This window comes from Coniophora puteana (assembly GCF_000271625.1).
Source record: "Coniophora puteana RWD-64-598 SS2 unplaced genomic scaffold CONPUscaffold_4, whole genome shotgun sequence".
NCBI classification, from domain to species: Eukaryota; Fungi; Basidiomycota; class Agaricomycetes; order Boletales; family Coniophoraceae; genus Coniophora; species Coniophora puteana.
Genome location: NW_006913056.1, coordinates 1656680 through 1671062, shown reverse-complemented (window position 1 = coordinate 1671062; position 14383 = coordinate 1656680). Strand labels below are relative to the sequence as shown.

Below are 14383 nucleotides of genomic sequence, written 5' to 3'. Positions count from 1 at the left end.
TAGCGTTCATTCCGAACGCGCCAGCCAAGGCTAGCAGTTCAGACTGAGGCCAAAACCTCAACGCGTCATCACGGCGTGAGGCCCCTCGGGTTTCAGCAAACTCTATAAGAGGTGAGGCAAGGCGCGCAGAGTTTCGATATCTGCTCATCCTCGCGCCTTGCCTCGGTAAGTCTCTCGTCTCTATTCTTTACTACCTGAGCATTTGCTCATCTTCGCGCCTTGCTAGTTAGCATCTTCATTTTTTGCTACCCACCCTCCTTCCCCCGAGCCTCGCCTCACAGCTACGTCACACATCCCTTGCATTCTCCATGAACATTTCTATTGCCTTACTGTACCTGGTTTACCCATAGTCCTACGATACGATAGCCTATGCATTCAATATACTCGGGCCCCCGGATTGACCGGTGGGCCGCGTTGGCTCTACACGTTTCGGACACCCCAGGACCGTAGACTCCGACCTGATTAGTAGTATTTTATATGATTAGAAGCACATTGCAACTGACACGGGCGATTGCAATCCACTTTCAGGAGCGTTGCAACCGCTTGCAGCTTAGACGTAATAAAATCTCAACCATAGTCGCTAAAAATACTCTAAAATCCGCGAGACCTCCGCTGCGTTCCCGCTTCAATTAAATTGCAGGCTGGTTGCAAGGCACCAAAATCGGAAATGGCTGCAATCGAACTATTAAATTTGCGACACACCTGCGCACGCGTCGCGTCAATCCCAGTCCTTGGCTATCATCCAATCTTTAATGCAAACCAATGGCGAACGGACCGCCTCAACCGCAAGGTGCCTCATCAAATCCTCAGCTGAAGAACCCAGATGCCCCCTCTCCACAAACAGCCACTTGTTCACAGGCCTTTACGACCCCAGACACAAACGCGATAGCTAGCACTCAGAACCTCACTGCGTCTCCGCGAATTGAACAGGAAGTTCATTGCCAACCTCAAGTTAACCCGACCAGCCAACCGCCTACATCCTCTGCCTCTCGCCCAATCGCGCCCAAGGCTGTACCACCAATCACCACTTCTATCCCTCCCCAATCATCTTCAGCCTCAAGCACAGCAGGCAGCACACAGACTCAGGGCTACTATGCTGTCAGTTATCCTCCCTCAGCTTGGCAGAATGCGTGGCAAGTCGCCTCGTATCCATACACCTCCTCCCCATCGTCGTCATCCTACACAACTCAAGTGCACTCGGCCGGCGGCGGGCAGCCCCCACACTATTCCCAGCTTCCTTATGCGCAGTATTACGCTCCACCACCTACGGGGACACGTTCAAAACAGAAGAAAGTGCGGACACCAAGCCCTTCCCCACCGCCACCTACACTTCACCGTCACTGGGACGGCGTTCTCCGTGCATTCTTGGAAAGAGTGGGGTTTGGTAGAGCGCTTAGGGGTTTTGACGAGGACATGTTGGTAATGAGCACAGACTGGGAGAGGCAGCGTGTACCAGGTGCGATTGGAGAACTCATGAAGGACCTGATGGTAGCTCTTTGCTCCTTGACTTTCATTCTCGAGTCGTTGCTTACGTACAGACAGACTTTGGGAAAGTTCAAGGAAGATGAAGAACCTTCGGAACGCTCTCTGGAAGATCGCAAGCTGAACTATGTGCATACCATCGATGGCGTTGAACCACGTTCTCAGACCTCAGTACGTTTCCATCTTTGGTGCGCCAGTTTTGTCTTACGCGATTGTACAGGTCATCAAAGAGGTTTCGGGCTTTCTTGCCCGAAGTCGAGCGCGAAACGATACATCAAATCGCGCAGAGTTTATTGAAAGTCTGACACAGAAACGAAGACGTTTGAACCCTCCGAATCTACCTCCCGGTCCTGCACTCCCGCAACCCGCTGGCCAACACGATGCCGAAATAGAAGTCACTTCTGGACCCAGTCATGCCTCAAATATTTCTGGCGGCCCTCCTCGGCATCCTTCAGCTATGCCTGATCAAGACGCTCCTGACAATAACACTGACGCCGACGCGACGGATCATCGCCCCCCTACTTGTGCACGTACAGACGCCAAAACGCAGGATCGCGACCGTCATATGACCTACGACATCATGAAGAACGAAGGGGGTCCACTTCAACGCACTGTCAAGGGTCTCCCAGCATTGGCGGAAGAGGAGCAGGGAGGAGCAGGGAAGACCGCTCAGATAAAACCCGTAACAGATGACAGCCTGAGCGAGGAACAACCTGCTATGGATGAGAGGGTACGAAACGTGGAAGTTCATCTGGGCATACGTTATGGTGAGTTTTCCTTGGTATAGCTTATAGTGCAATGTGCCTGGGATGATTTGGAAGGGCGTCTCAAAGTCACATCGCTCATTTGAACTGGACAGTGCCTGGCAGACCGCGAAAGTTGCTTGATCGTCTCAAGCACCTGGAAGACTACCTTGCCAAGCTAGAGCGTGAATATCCGCCATGGGCGGCCCTGCACTTTAACCAACCGAACCGAGGTGTTCGTAGTAATTTGATTGGACAACATAGTCTTTCATTTACTAAACCTTTTGCTTTCAGTGGCCGCCTCCCCCACGTGCAACGCCAATTATCGTCCCTTCGCACCTCGCTTCCTTCACGCCCACAAGTAGTGTCGTACCATCGCCTGCACCTGGCGGATCCCTCTCTGGCAGTGGCGCAGGTGGCGCAGGTGACGGTGCTCCGGCGGCGTTTATTGAAGGCCGTAAGTTGAAGAATACGGGCTCCAGTCTACATCGTGCCGTCATGGAGAAGCTGGAGGTCCAGAGAGCTATTGATGAGATGAAACGTGGCGGATGAAGTGTATGTTTGAAGCTGATGAACTACGTGGCGATGTGCAGTACAGTTTACATGTGCCAGGCTAGGTGACTGTTGATACGTGTTCAAGGTGCGTCATACCTATCAAGTGCTACAATGGCTTAATGAACATGAAGATAGGTGATATAACACACTATGACCGGATTATTCTTGTGCATCATCGGGTGAATGCATACATCATGATTGGAGCTAATGAAGTGAAGGTAAGATCACGCACGCACGTTTAAGTACACGCCTTTCCGCGTACTGGCGGTGGAGTCTCTTTAGAGATTCACCTTAGCTGGACCCCTTACAGCCAACGAAATCATTCCGATTCCCAATGACGCGCTGTGGCCATCCGTTTTCTTTTGCTCGCTACACCACGGTGAATACTCTTCCAGATAGCCGCTAATCTGAAGAAAGACAGCCGTTCCTTTGTTATGTACTACGGTAAGCTACGTATGTCATCATAACGGTCTTTCTCAGAACAGGCACAAGGCACTTCGACTAAGCGAACAGCAGATATGAGTACTAATGCAAAGTTCCTGGAAGTTTCAGAACGTACACGTCGGCCTGCCGTTGGGTTCTATTTTAGTAAGTGAATGTGTTATCCCACAGGACTCAGGGTGCTGCCCATTAAACACGTAATAGTCATTTTCACTCAATACACCGACTTACCTTGGTGGCTGGAACTAGCGGTTGCGCACTAACACAATCTGTGTTCTCTTCATTCTGAAGGCACAAGCAATATGGGCGTTCTCTGGCCTTACTCATGGAACACCGAAACAGTTTGCCTGCTTCTCCGGAAAAGAGATGGCCCTCGGTGTGCGGTGGCATCGCAGTGCTGATTGTCTCTCCATTACAAACAGGAACACTGCATTCCTTCATCTGATCACTTGCCGTCTGGTCAAGGTGGCGATCAGAAAGGACAAGACCACCACCTCCAGACCTCTCCATCGCAGAAGAGCCTTTTTGACAGTCAAATGTGGCTATTGAATAGGTGGAGTCGGTGTACCACCAGGCCACATTTACTATAGTCGTAAGTTAGAGGCTGCATTCCTTGCAATCCACAGACGTCGGCTGATAAACCACGGCCGATGAGAAGGCGCTAGTGTTCCCACTTCTATGATGGGGCGCATATGCCATTCCTTCCACGTTATATGAACAGCCTGAGCCATACATAAACAGCCTATCTGCTCGTATCCTCTGTCTCTACCAACTCCCGTGAACCACCAACCCCACCATGACTAGCGTCGAAATTACTCAAGACATTGGATTTTTGACTCAAGCCAATAATCCCAAAGAGCGCGTCTATCATGTCGTTGCCGACTCAGCCTACGTTCTCCCTGCAGACGAGGAGGAAGGAAACAGGTAGGTGGCGCAGGGCTGCTGAACGGTGCGACATCCTCATCAAATATTGTAGACTTGACCTGCAACATCTGCTCGTGAAGAACGTTTTCGGCGGCCGTGTAATATTCGCGCCCATAGCGTTCACAGATGAAGACAATGTCCTAGATAACGGTACCGGCACTGGTATGTTCCTGTCAATGAAACTGCGCATTATAGACTAACGACAACGCCAGGGGCGTGGATTATGGACGTCTTCCAGAGCATCCCGCCCACAGTATCTTTTTACGGCGTCGACCTCCACATCCGTCTCGTTCCAGCAGATCCACCGGAGAACACGCAGTTCATAGCGTGCTCGTTCCTTGACCTTCCAGCTGATTGGACTGACAAATTTGCTCTGGTCAATCAGCGCCTGATGCTGGCCGCGCTTACGCGGGAGAACTGGACAAAGTGCATCAGCGAAATCTATCGCGTTCTGAAGCCTGGCGCCTGGGTCCAGTTGGTAGAGATTGATGGATACCTATTCTCCGACGATCATGATGAGAGCGCAGAGTGGTTCTCGAGCCTTCTGGGCGCGCTTTTTGGGCATAAAGGGCTCATCCAAGATTGTCATAAGGTCATCCCGAGCCTGTTGTGCGAAAAAGGCTTTGAGAACGTGGTAGTTGAAGAGCGCAAGGTCCGGTTGGGGCACAAGCACGGCGAGGATGGCATCAAAATGTTGGAGAACATGGTTCGTGTCTACCAGGGCATGAAAGCTCCCATTTTCGAGGCCGGTGGATGTGGGATCGTAAACTCCGAGGGAGACTTCGATTCCCACCTTGAAACCTTGGCAAAGAGCTGCAATGACAAGGGGAGCATCGAGACTAGATGGTACGCAATACACGGACAGAAGCCTTATTAGTGCCAGCTTATTACATGTCCTGAATCGTACTACGCTATTGTATGGCAAACAGACAAGATTTATTCTATGTGAAACCAGAAATCGTCATTGACTGGCAACACACATATGTAACGTTGGATAGCTATCAGACGTGGAAGCCTTGCCAAATTACCCAGCTTCGGGAAATGCGTTGTCTAGTTTGTCTGAGCTCGAAGACTGCTGGGATGGTACTTGGATGGTACTTTCGTGTAGGACTGATAAAACAAAAAGGTTAACACAGAGGCGCTACCAGGGCTCGAACCTGGGTTACAGGAATCTTCATATCAGAATCCTGAGTGATAACCACTACACTATAGCGCCAGCTGGGAGCAGTAGTACAAATTTTGAATACAATCTCCTGTACGAAGACGCCAATGCTGCCACACTTCCCCCCTATCGAGCGCTCGTCGGTTAAGCTGGGTTTGTGATGACGACGAACCCGTCCCACATCTTGATTGCGCGTAATTCGCGGGGGCCCAATAATCCATCCGCTGCTCTCAGTTCACCAACAGAAACACACGCAGCAGCAGCCGGCATTTTTCGTTCAACAGCTGCATCTGGTCCGTCTAGCTCGGGCTCTCCTCCTTGGTTGCTCGAGGAATGCGAGACAGATGAGCTCGTTGAGGAGCTCTCCCTTTATGAGGAAGAGCCCATCGAGCTCAATCCTACATTTACTCGCGAAGGTCGCTTTCCAGGGACAGTCAAGATAGTCGTCGAGAGCACCACGTTCTGGTGAGTTAGTCTGGCACTTACCCACTGTTGCAAGCCCGGAGAGCGGGTATACCGATGGCTAGCTTCCAGGGCACACAAGGAAATTCTTTACTTTGCTTCTCCATTCTTCGAGGCCGCCTTGAGTGGCTGTTGGCTCGAAACCGGTCGCCCGCCCAGCATGTCCTCCGTTATCACCATATCCCAGCCGCCTTCCGTGCCCGAACGATCGACGCGTCCTTCTTCCGCTGTCTTCACCTCCGATGACGCCGAGAATGACACTTCGCCTGACGCAGACAATGCCGATGACTCTGACCTGTCCGACGTGCCAGAAGATCAACCCAAAATGGCCAATGACGCTCCGGGACCCAACCGGTCACAAGATAGCAGCGATGCAAGCGCGAGCGGTACGAGTGAAGACGAAGTTCAAACGCGCGATGCACGCTCTGATAGTCTTGCCAAGCTTCAGGGTGCTAGTGGCTCTTTAGACTCCCGCTCGACCTCAACCTCAACTCCCGTAACTCTCGCTCGTCCCAATTCACCTGAATCGTCCAATGAAGGAGTAAAGTCCACGAAAATATCAAAGGGTACCCAGGCACAAGGAAAGTTCAAATCGCGCGAAGACGATCAAGTGTCTGCTCGTAGGGCAGCACAGCCTGCTCGAGCTGCTGTCCGCAAGCGACACAGGGCCGACAAAGAAGGACAGGACGCGATCATTGTCCTCAAAGAAGAGCGAGTACGAATTACAGTTTCTCAATGAAATTTGGGGCTGACGCCCAGATAGGCAGTGACTTTTCATGACTTCCTCAAGTTTGTGTATCCCCAGTACGTTCCTTGCTCCTTATTGTCAGGACATACGCTGACCGTGGTTGCAGTCTTGAATGTACTATCACCTGGAACAATGTGGAGGGCCTGATGAACATCTCACACAAGCTTCTCGTTCCTGCACTGCAGAGCGCCTGTCTCAATTTCCTGCTTACTCATGCCGCAGGCCGTCCCATCAAGGCCATGCGTATAGCAGAGCTTTTTGAAGAGGAGGAGCTTTATCGCGAAGCCAGCCGCTTCGTGCTCGACAATCCAGGAGGCTGGTCGGAGGAGGAGCTCAGTACCTTGTCCTGCGAAACGCTACTGAAGCTTGAGAAGCGACGTAACTGGTTTTTGGAGAGAGTGCTCAAACTAGGCATGGTTCCGCTGGCAAAGGAATACCAGTGTGTGCGTTGCATCATCCACTGAACCCAAGTATCCAGCTCATGGGTGTTTCCACTTTCTAGTGCAGCACATGTCCAGATACAGCGAATTGCGCACGACTACTTGAAGAAAAATGGCGCCAGGCTTATAACGCCGTCTTTCGCTTTGGTGAGTGGTGACTAGCTAATGTAGGCGTTTCAAAACATATTCCGTTCATCTATGTACTAGGTCCGTGTCAGCCGTCAATGGTCTACCGCTATCTGCGTAACCTTGAAGGTGTTAGTCCACCGCTGTCCCTCACGCACCTCGCCTGTCAGACCACAGCGAAGGCTTTCATAGCAACGCGTCAGTGAGAATCCCTTTGCAAAACAAAACATAAAAACTTATTGTCCATCAGTCTTCGATCGCATGTTCTCCCTAGGCGTCCGTGGCGAGCCAAACGTGACGGCCACAGCACTCGGTGCGCGGGCTGCCGCGGTAGCGGCGGCAGCGTCCGGCCCAAGACGTCACTTCCTCTTCTGTGCCCTCAAACCAGAGAAGCCCGTTACACGCCCTCGACGCTCCCGCGAGCAAACGGCCTGAGCATGCTTTGTTGTCCTTGTTCAATATTCGCACTGCTATATCGGGGGAGTTTTATCCCAGTCAATGATAATGAATCCTGCCCAGACAATAAATCGAATTCATATGTGCATTGCGAGGAGAGATAGGAAATCAAGCAGCACACACTAGTCAGCCGTGTAAGATGTATAGTGTTAATCTAAACCCGTATCCACAATCCTAGTCAACCAACCCTGACTCCAGAACACAACAGGGAAATTTGAAGACAATGATAGCTACGAAAAGAGCAAAGGATGAAGAAACCGAAGTGAAACTACTACAAGGGGAGAAATCAATGAGGGCCGTGCAAAGAGTCCGTTCCGTAGGAGTGAGTGCAGCAAGCATGTACAGTACAATAGACAATGAGGAATACATAAGATACTGGCCATTCACTTCTGCCGGAGGAGGGGTAGGCGAGCTAGAATATTGAGGGTGCTTTTTCAACGAGCCATTCTACAAGGAGGGCTTTGCCAGCCATGTCACTGAACTCGGAGCCAGGATCGCGTGCACGCATGAGGGTCGCTGGGAACAGTTAAGTTGAGCGCTAGGCTTGAAATGGCTGAAGAGAAACTGCTCACGTCCGAACACAACGCCCAAGTTCCTGGCGTTCATTAAATTGACTTCACTATGGTTGCATACCCTGAAGGCATCAAGTCAGCAATCGGATTTAATCGGTCGTTTCAATGACATACTTGTGCAGGTGCAGCATGAGTGCCCTCAACGTGGCATGATGCTCAGCGGGAAGTTTGCTGATCAAGTCAGTGAGAGCTTCTGACTTGACCTCAGCATCCTTCAAACTCGCTGAAGAGATGAAGGCATCGTGGAAGTCATAGGTCATGAGCGGAGTCGGGAGCGTGCGGAAGTACGTCTTAAAGACAGATGTCACGCTACAGATGTCATTGAAACGGTCTGTGTCGCGGAGGTCGAAAGCGTAGTCGCCACGCTCGAACAGCTGCTGGATCATCTTTGTCTGCCCAGAGCCTCCTGTCTTGCGGTAGATACCTTCGTAGTCCAGTGCGATCTCTTCGACAGCCTCGATGCACTTCTCAACAATAATTGGAATTTGGCGCTCGCCAAATCTGCAGTCTGACTGAACCTGTTCAATGAGCTCGCGGCCGAACATGGATGGAACTTTGAGCAGCGGAGTCAACATAAACAGAAGTGTTCAACCCGAACGTAAAAAAAATCGTACCATTAGATGTCAGCTGAGCGGATGGATCGTATCGGGTGGCATATTGCTGCGAACAAGCGCTCTGGACAGCATTGAGGCACCGAGGGTGAACTGAAACATGGCATCCTGATATGTCGTAATTAAAGCATGGTCAGTGTTGATATAGGTTTAACTGCTTACCCGAGCACTTGAACTGTGAGCCCCACAGCTTCTCGCCGCAATGATCACATTTTGAGAACCGCAGGACGCTCGTCTGGTGGAATGAGTGTTCCCGCCTGCCCTTGCCCTTATCACCACCTGAGGTTGCATCCTTAGTCCGAGACACAGCCCATTTGATGACCTTGCCCGCCTTCGACATCGGCGTGCTATCAGCAGTCTCGGGACGGATGAGTTTGACGATCTTGGGCTCCGACTCTTCCACCAGGGTAACAGAGCTTGGTGCAGATATATTGAGCGTTGAAGCCATGGGTGAGAGCTCAGCACGGCTGCGGTCAAATGATGTGCTCTTCTTCCCCTGTAGCGATTCGTCTCTCGTGGGAGGAGGCCGAGTAACCTCAACCGAAGGAGAACCAAGACGAGCGGCCTCGATGTGACGGTCGTATTGCGCGCTAATTTGAGCAAGCTGTTCGTTACGAGCATTCAAAGCCGCCGTCTCCTCCAGGAACTGCTCTTTAGCCGCCTTCAGGTCAGCAACCTCCCGCAGAAGTGCCTCACGTTGTTGCGTGAGCGGGACAAGGTCTTGCTGGTACTTGGTCTTAATGTTCTCTAGACGCATGGTAAGCGAGCGACTCATTTGACCTGTCGGGACTTCGCCAGCGCCGACAGCTGTGCTTGAGCTGCAAACGGTGTTGAGATGAGAGCTAATGATGGGGACACAGGCCACGTACCTCTTAGACGAGACCAGCTCCTCTACCTCGGCCATGGCGATGTCGCGCTGGACTTTGAGCTTCGACAAATCCGTCTCCAATATGCCCAAGTTGGTCTCGAGCTCCTGCGAGAGCTGTATTCGAGTCTCTCGCTTCCTTGCTTCCCCGTTCATGACAGACATTTTGGCAACCTGGCCAGAAAGCAAGACGCGCAAGCGAGCATTCTGAGCTTGCACGTCCTGCCGGAGCTGTACTTCGTTTTCGTACTCCTTCTGAGCAACAGACAATCCCTCAATGTAATGCTGACTCGCACGCTGGCCAAAAGGGTTAGCATCGTTGCCAGTGGCCAAGTATAGGCGGCTTACCTTGGTCTTATCGTATTTTCCTCGCAATTCTATCAGATCACTCTCATATTGGTCGAGAACGTTCATGATGGTTTCCACGAAACGCTTGTCTAGCTTCAGGTGCGGTGCTCCGCGGTTTGTTGCATCAGTCAGTGCTTCTTTCAGTCTCCGGGATACTAGCTGTGCTGAAGTATTCACAGGGCTTGGCGTTGTTGAGGGTGGCTGCCCCGGTGTGATAGTCACCTTGGAACCATTGGACAGATTCATCAAGGAAGCGTTAGACTCCAGTCGAGGACGCTGTTGAGTTGCAGATGCGGATTGTGACTCTGAGGAAGCACGCCCACGGCTTGCAAGGTCCTTCGACATCCTAGCAGCTTCATCAAAAGTTTCTGAGTTGATGAACGCCAACGTTGCGTCGATAGACGAACTCGTTGAAGGCCTAGATTGCTGCTGTGACTTGGGAGGAGTTGATGTAACTGACTGCTTCCCATTCTCGGCGATCTGAGAACGAGCGGGGATATCCTGTCTCGATAAACTGTCATGTTCACCTCGCCCAAGTTCACTCAACGGCTTCAGAGTCGGGGTGCCATGCATCGACTTGAGGAAGTCCGAGAAATCCGAGTTTGACAGGGAGAAGCGAATGGGGGGCAAAGCAGGGGCGATATAGGTCGATATAGACTGGCGCTCCACGGTAGGCGACGACTCGCCATCTTCCAACTCGTTCAACGTTGATGACTTCGGATCGGGCCTCAAATCGAGTACGGATGGCAACTTCTCAGCATTTTGTGCCTGTTTAGGCGGTAACGTTGGTGGTTCGGATGCACTTGGCTTGTCTCCTTCGGAATTTCGCCCACTGTCATCAGTATCACTCTCGACACCGTGCGGAACGTCTGTTGGATGAGACGGGGACACAGGGCTTACTAGGCCTGGCCGGTCGTTCACGTGGCGAGGAGGAAGGGTAATACCTGTAGATTGCATACCGTTGATTCGTGCAGCGCGGTCATTGCGGTACTCGTTGGGTGACAGTCTGTCCTCGGACGGCTGCATGACCTTTGCAGCTTCTGTAGCATTGCCGAGACTATCCGAACGCATGGGGACTCGCTCAAGGGTGTTGTTCGCGCGAATCTTGGGTCGTAGAGGAGAGCCAGAGCGAACATGAGCTGGTGAGGATTGAGTATCTTCTGACAGCGCACGCGCGCGAGTCCCTTCTGGAGGGAATTTGCTTGACTCCGTAGGTCCAGGTGAAGCCGCAGGTGAGTGGTAAACTGATGAGCTTTGAGAACCCCGTCTTGACTCCGAGAAGTATGATCTCAGCGGCGAAGATACCGACGAGTTGTCGCTTCCAGTAGATAATGTCTGCGAGCGGACGACTGACTCCGGGTTGACGGGGCCAGGTGCGGTCACGGGTCGTGAAATCTTGCCATAGTCGAGAGCAAGTCCGGGTTTGACAGGACGCCGTTCGGGAGTGTTGCCATTGGGTACTGTTAAGGCACCCGTCGCATCTGCGGTAGATGGCCGTTCGGAGGGTGATCGTTTATCCGGACTCTTCAAGAGAACGTCTAGCGGCCTCACACCATCATCGTAGCTTTTTCTACGCGGCAAAAGGCCATTGGGGCCAGCTGCGCTTGATGGGTCAAGAGAACCACCCATTCCAGCCTTTGGTGACGTTGAGTTGGGTGGAGGCCGCAAAGGTTCTGGACGAAGAGTGCCTACAGAGTTGAGAGTCGTTGCGAGCTTAGGCGCACTTGTAACAACGTTGCCATCTCGACCAAGTTCGGGAGGTGCAACGGTGACCGTCAACGGTGACCGCGAAACATCAGCATTCGACGACGGCGACGATCTCAGCGGCTGGGGGGTGGACAGGCCGGAGGATGAGCCCTGCTTGGTCAGTCCAGCCCCTCCACTCGGTCCCGGTCTATCATCCCCCTGCTGCAGCGACTTCCGCTTCCGCGCCGGGGTTGATGGACCCTCCATGGGTGAACTACTGGAGCTCAACATGGATGGTGCTTCGCGGAAGCTGGTCGATCCTGAGCCTCTGAGTGTCTGGGGTTGTGGAGAGTTACTAGAGAGATGATTCGAGACCTGCTACGCGCATGTTAGTTTGTACACAGGATCAAGTCTCGTAGATTGCTGAATCGCACCGAGTTTTCCTTGAAATAGTCTTTGCCTTCTGGTTCACGCGTCGGAGTGACGGCACCCGCAACGGCATTCTTTTCCTTCTCTCTCTTGCGTTGAGCATGGCGTCTGATCTTGGCCATACGTTCATTGTGACAGTTCATACAGTAGATGCCATGACTTGTCTTTGCGAATATGAGTTCATCTATGCGTCCGTTGCAAACTTTGCATTTGAAACAGTGTGCGTGATACGAGTCGTCTCCGGTCATGATAGCCTCGTCGAGAATTGGCTGATGGCAAACATTGCAGTTGTAGGAACAGTCCGCACATATAGGAGATCCATCCGAGAGAAGCAAGAGGTTGGTATCCGCGGTGACCTGATTGCTGCACTTGGCGCATCTGAAGCAATCTACGTGGAAGAAGGATTGACTGGGGAACGCGTGAGTGGTAGTCAGTTGCACGCACAGAGGCAGGAGGGATGAGACGTTACCCGAATGCGACGACATAACCTCCGCCCTCGCTAACGGCCGAGAGTTTGCATCCCGGACAGATCCTGTCCTCCATATCGTTTGGGAGGGAATTCATTGCCACAGCTTCTGCCATTAGGGTATCTCGCGTTGAAGCCGACTATTTTGGCGGTATAGGTGGCAAGGAGTGTGTCACAGGGGAGAAGAGCTTGCTATGGTGAAGAAGAGAAGGGGCGCGAATTAGGAGTGTCGGGGTGCGCGTCGAGACGTGTCTGAGATCGCGGGCCGCCAGCTGGCGGAAGAGGAGGTGAGTGGTGTCGGGGAGAAGGTGGTGGTAGGAAAGGAACAATGAACGCGTCCGAGTGAGAGAGAGATGGGGAAGGGAACAGATGGCGAGTCGACCGTGCCAACTGTGCCAGCGACGGTGTCGGCGTCGCTAGGCGGCACTCTAACCAAGATATCGGCAATATTATCAATTATTTCATTTTCGTTTTTCCGTCACGCCTATCCAGTCTCGTTGCTCTCGCCCCTGTCAAGACCCCATGGGCCTCGTCCCTCATTTAGCTGCTTCCAGCCAATACCTGGTGGGCATCTACCCTTAGCTTGATCAGTCCCTTGCCAACGTAGCTGAATATTCCTGCTCTGTCCAAGTCCCCGTCCTTACGAGTACTTACGCTGTTGGCAGTCGTTGAGTTTCCCTGTCTACCACCATCGAACACCCACATATGTTACAGTAGTCATGGCCTGGTTCTCACATCTGACCCGCTTACAGCGACTAGGTCCAGGACGGTAGGTGCACTTTTTGATCGAACTCTCGTATATTCACACGGCACTGAATAGTGTTCTGTTGCAGACCTCATGTCTTCGCCTAGACTTTCGCCTAGATCTCGATCATAATTCCCGCTACCTTAGGTAGTGGGTCTCAGTGCAACTCTTGTGCTAGGGATCTCTGCCAAAACTCAGCTCCTACGTGATCACGTGATTTTTCGGTCCCCGCTTCATTTTCCGCGCACGCATTTTCCTCTTTAGGCAATCTATTGAGCTTCCGACACAACGTCAGCGTGAGGTCCCCTGTTCTCGTTTCGCCCCCACAGCGTTCTTTTCTTGTTGATACATACCCCAAGATCTCCCTTTTCTTCAAGCGTTCCCGGTCCCAGAACCTTTGTTCGTGAGTTGGCAGAAAACGCATACTGTCTGTGATTCCCATAGTCCATGCATGCTTGTTCAAGCGAACGTGCATACAGACAACTCCCAGTCCATGATGCAAGCTGCCAGTGGTAATCTGTCCTCGACTTCTCGCGTAGAACTGAACCATCACCACTCTCATGGATGCCGCTGTTAATTTCTGTGATTAAAAGCTTGACTTCGACAATCATTTGTTGGCCCTCGTCCTATATTCGATGTTGACGTCAGAAACCCTTGCCTCTCTTCATCAGGTATCAAATGAGACTGAATGGCCCACACTGTACATGCGGTTTTGCGCTTGGTTTTGGGCCATTGAAGCTGTTCTGGATACATACTCAATCACGTATTTTCATGTCAGACTCTGTCAACTAGGTGCATGCGATGTTTCAAGCGTTTGCTTGAAATTTAGCAGGTTTCTGGCCTGCAGCTTCGACAAAGAAAGGTGGGGACCTCAGAGTTTTTAATGGGCTCATGGGCACGGGTTCATCATTACACAAAGGGGAGGACAAGGTTGAAGTGGTGTCTCCGCCATCTCCTTCATCGGCAGGTGCAGGCAGGTGCGAACAACAGGGGACGTAGTAGGCAACCGGGTTGACGGATTCTAAGTCATACCGCCCTTGCACCCCTATTGAATGCAACATGGCACCCTCAATGTAACAGGGTGTCTGCTCTTTTATTCACGATAGAGTTTTTTTGTGGGCT

The 14383-nt window shown here is 52.0% G+C and overlaps 3 protein-coding genes and 1 non-coding gene across 4 annotated transcripts; 2 read left to right on the top strand and 2 right to left on the bottom strand.

Annotated features, from left to right (window-relative positions):
* Positions 1-730: 730 nt before the first annotated feature.
* CONPUDRAFT_121481 (uncharacterized protein) lies at positions 731-3009 on the top strand. The gene is made up of 6 exons (XM_007768758.1): positions 731-1488; positions 1543-1653; positions 1703-2249; positions 2342-2460; positions 2520-2865; positions 2912-3009. Exons 1-5 carry the CDS (start codon positions 763-765, stop codon positions 2775-2777), a joined length of 1761 nt encoding a protein of 586 aa, XP_007766948.1. The 5' UTR covers positions 731-762; the 3' UTR covers positions 2778-2865; positions 2912-3009.
* A 441-nt stretch (positions 3010-3450) lies between these two features.
* On the top strand, positions 3451-5170 carry CONPUDRAFT_101687 (S-adenosyl-L-methionine-dependent methyltransferase). The gene is made up of 4 exons (XM_007768757.1): positions 3451-3813; positions 3880-4145; positions 4198-4307; positions 4358-5170. The coding sequence occupies exons 2-4, from the start codon at positions 4018-4020 to the stop codon at positions 5020-5022; spliced, it is 903 nt and encodes a 300-aa protein (XP_007766947.1). The 5' UTR covers positions 3451-3813; positions 3880-4017; the 3' UTR covers positions 5023-5170.
* Positions 5171-5281: 111 nt separating this feature from the next.
* CONPUDRAFT_t40 lies at positions 5282-5361 on the bottom strand. Its single transcript has one exon. It is a non-coding gene; the product is annotated as a tRNA-Gln (tRNA).
* A 95-nt stretch (positions 5362-5456) lies between these two features.
* Positions 5457-12819, bottom strand: CONPUDRAFT_164097 (RhoGAP-domain-containing protein). Its single transcript, XM_007768756.1, has 14 exons — positions 12520-12819; positions 12056-12458; positions 9936-11999; positions 9592-9884; positions 8885-9540; positions 8726-8830; positions 8226-8664; positions 8112-8173; positions 7334-8055; positions 7020-7281; positions 6624-6960; positions 6533-6573; positions 5842-6484; positions 5457-5772 (listed from the first exon to the last, which is right to left on the bottom strand). Exons 1-9 carry the CDS (start codon positions 12630-12632, stop codon positions 7952-7954), a joined length of 4239 nt encoding a protein of 1412 aa, XP_007766946.1. The 5' UTR covers positions 12633-12819; the 3' UTR covers positions 5457-5772; positions 5842-6484; positions 6533-6573; positions 6624-6960; positions 7020-7281; positions 7334-7951.
* Between the last annotated feature and the right edge of the window lie 1564 nt (positions 12820-14383).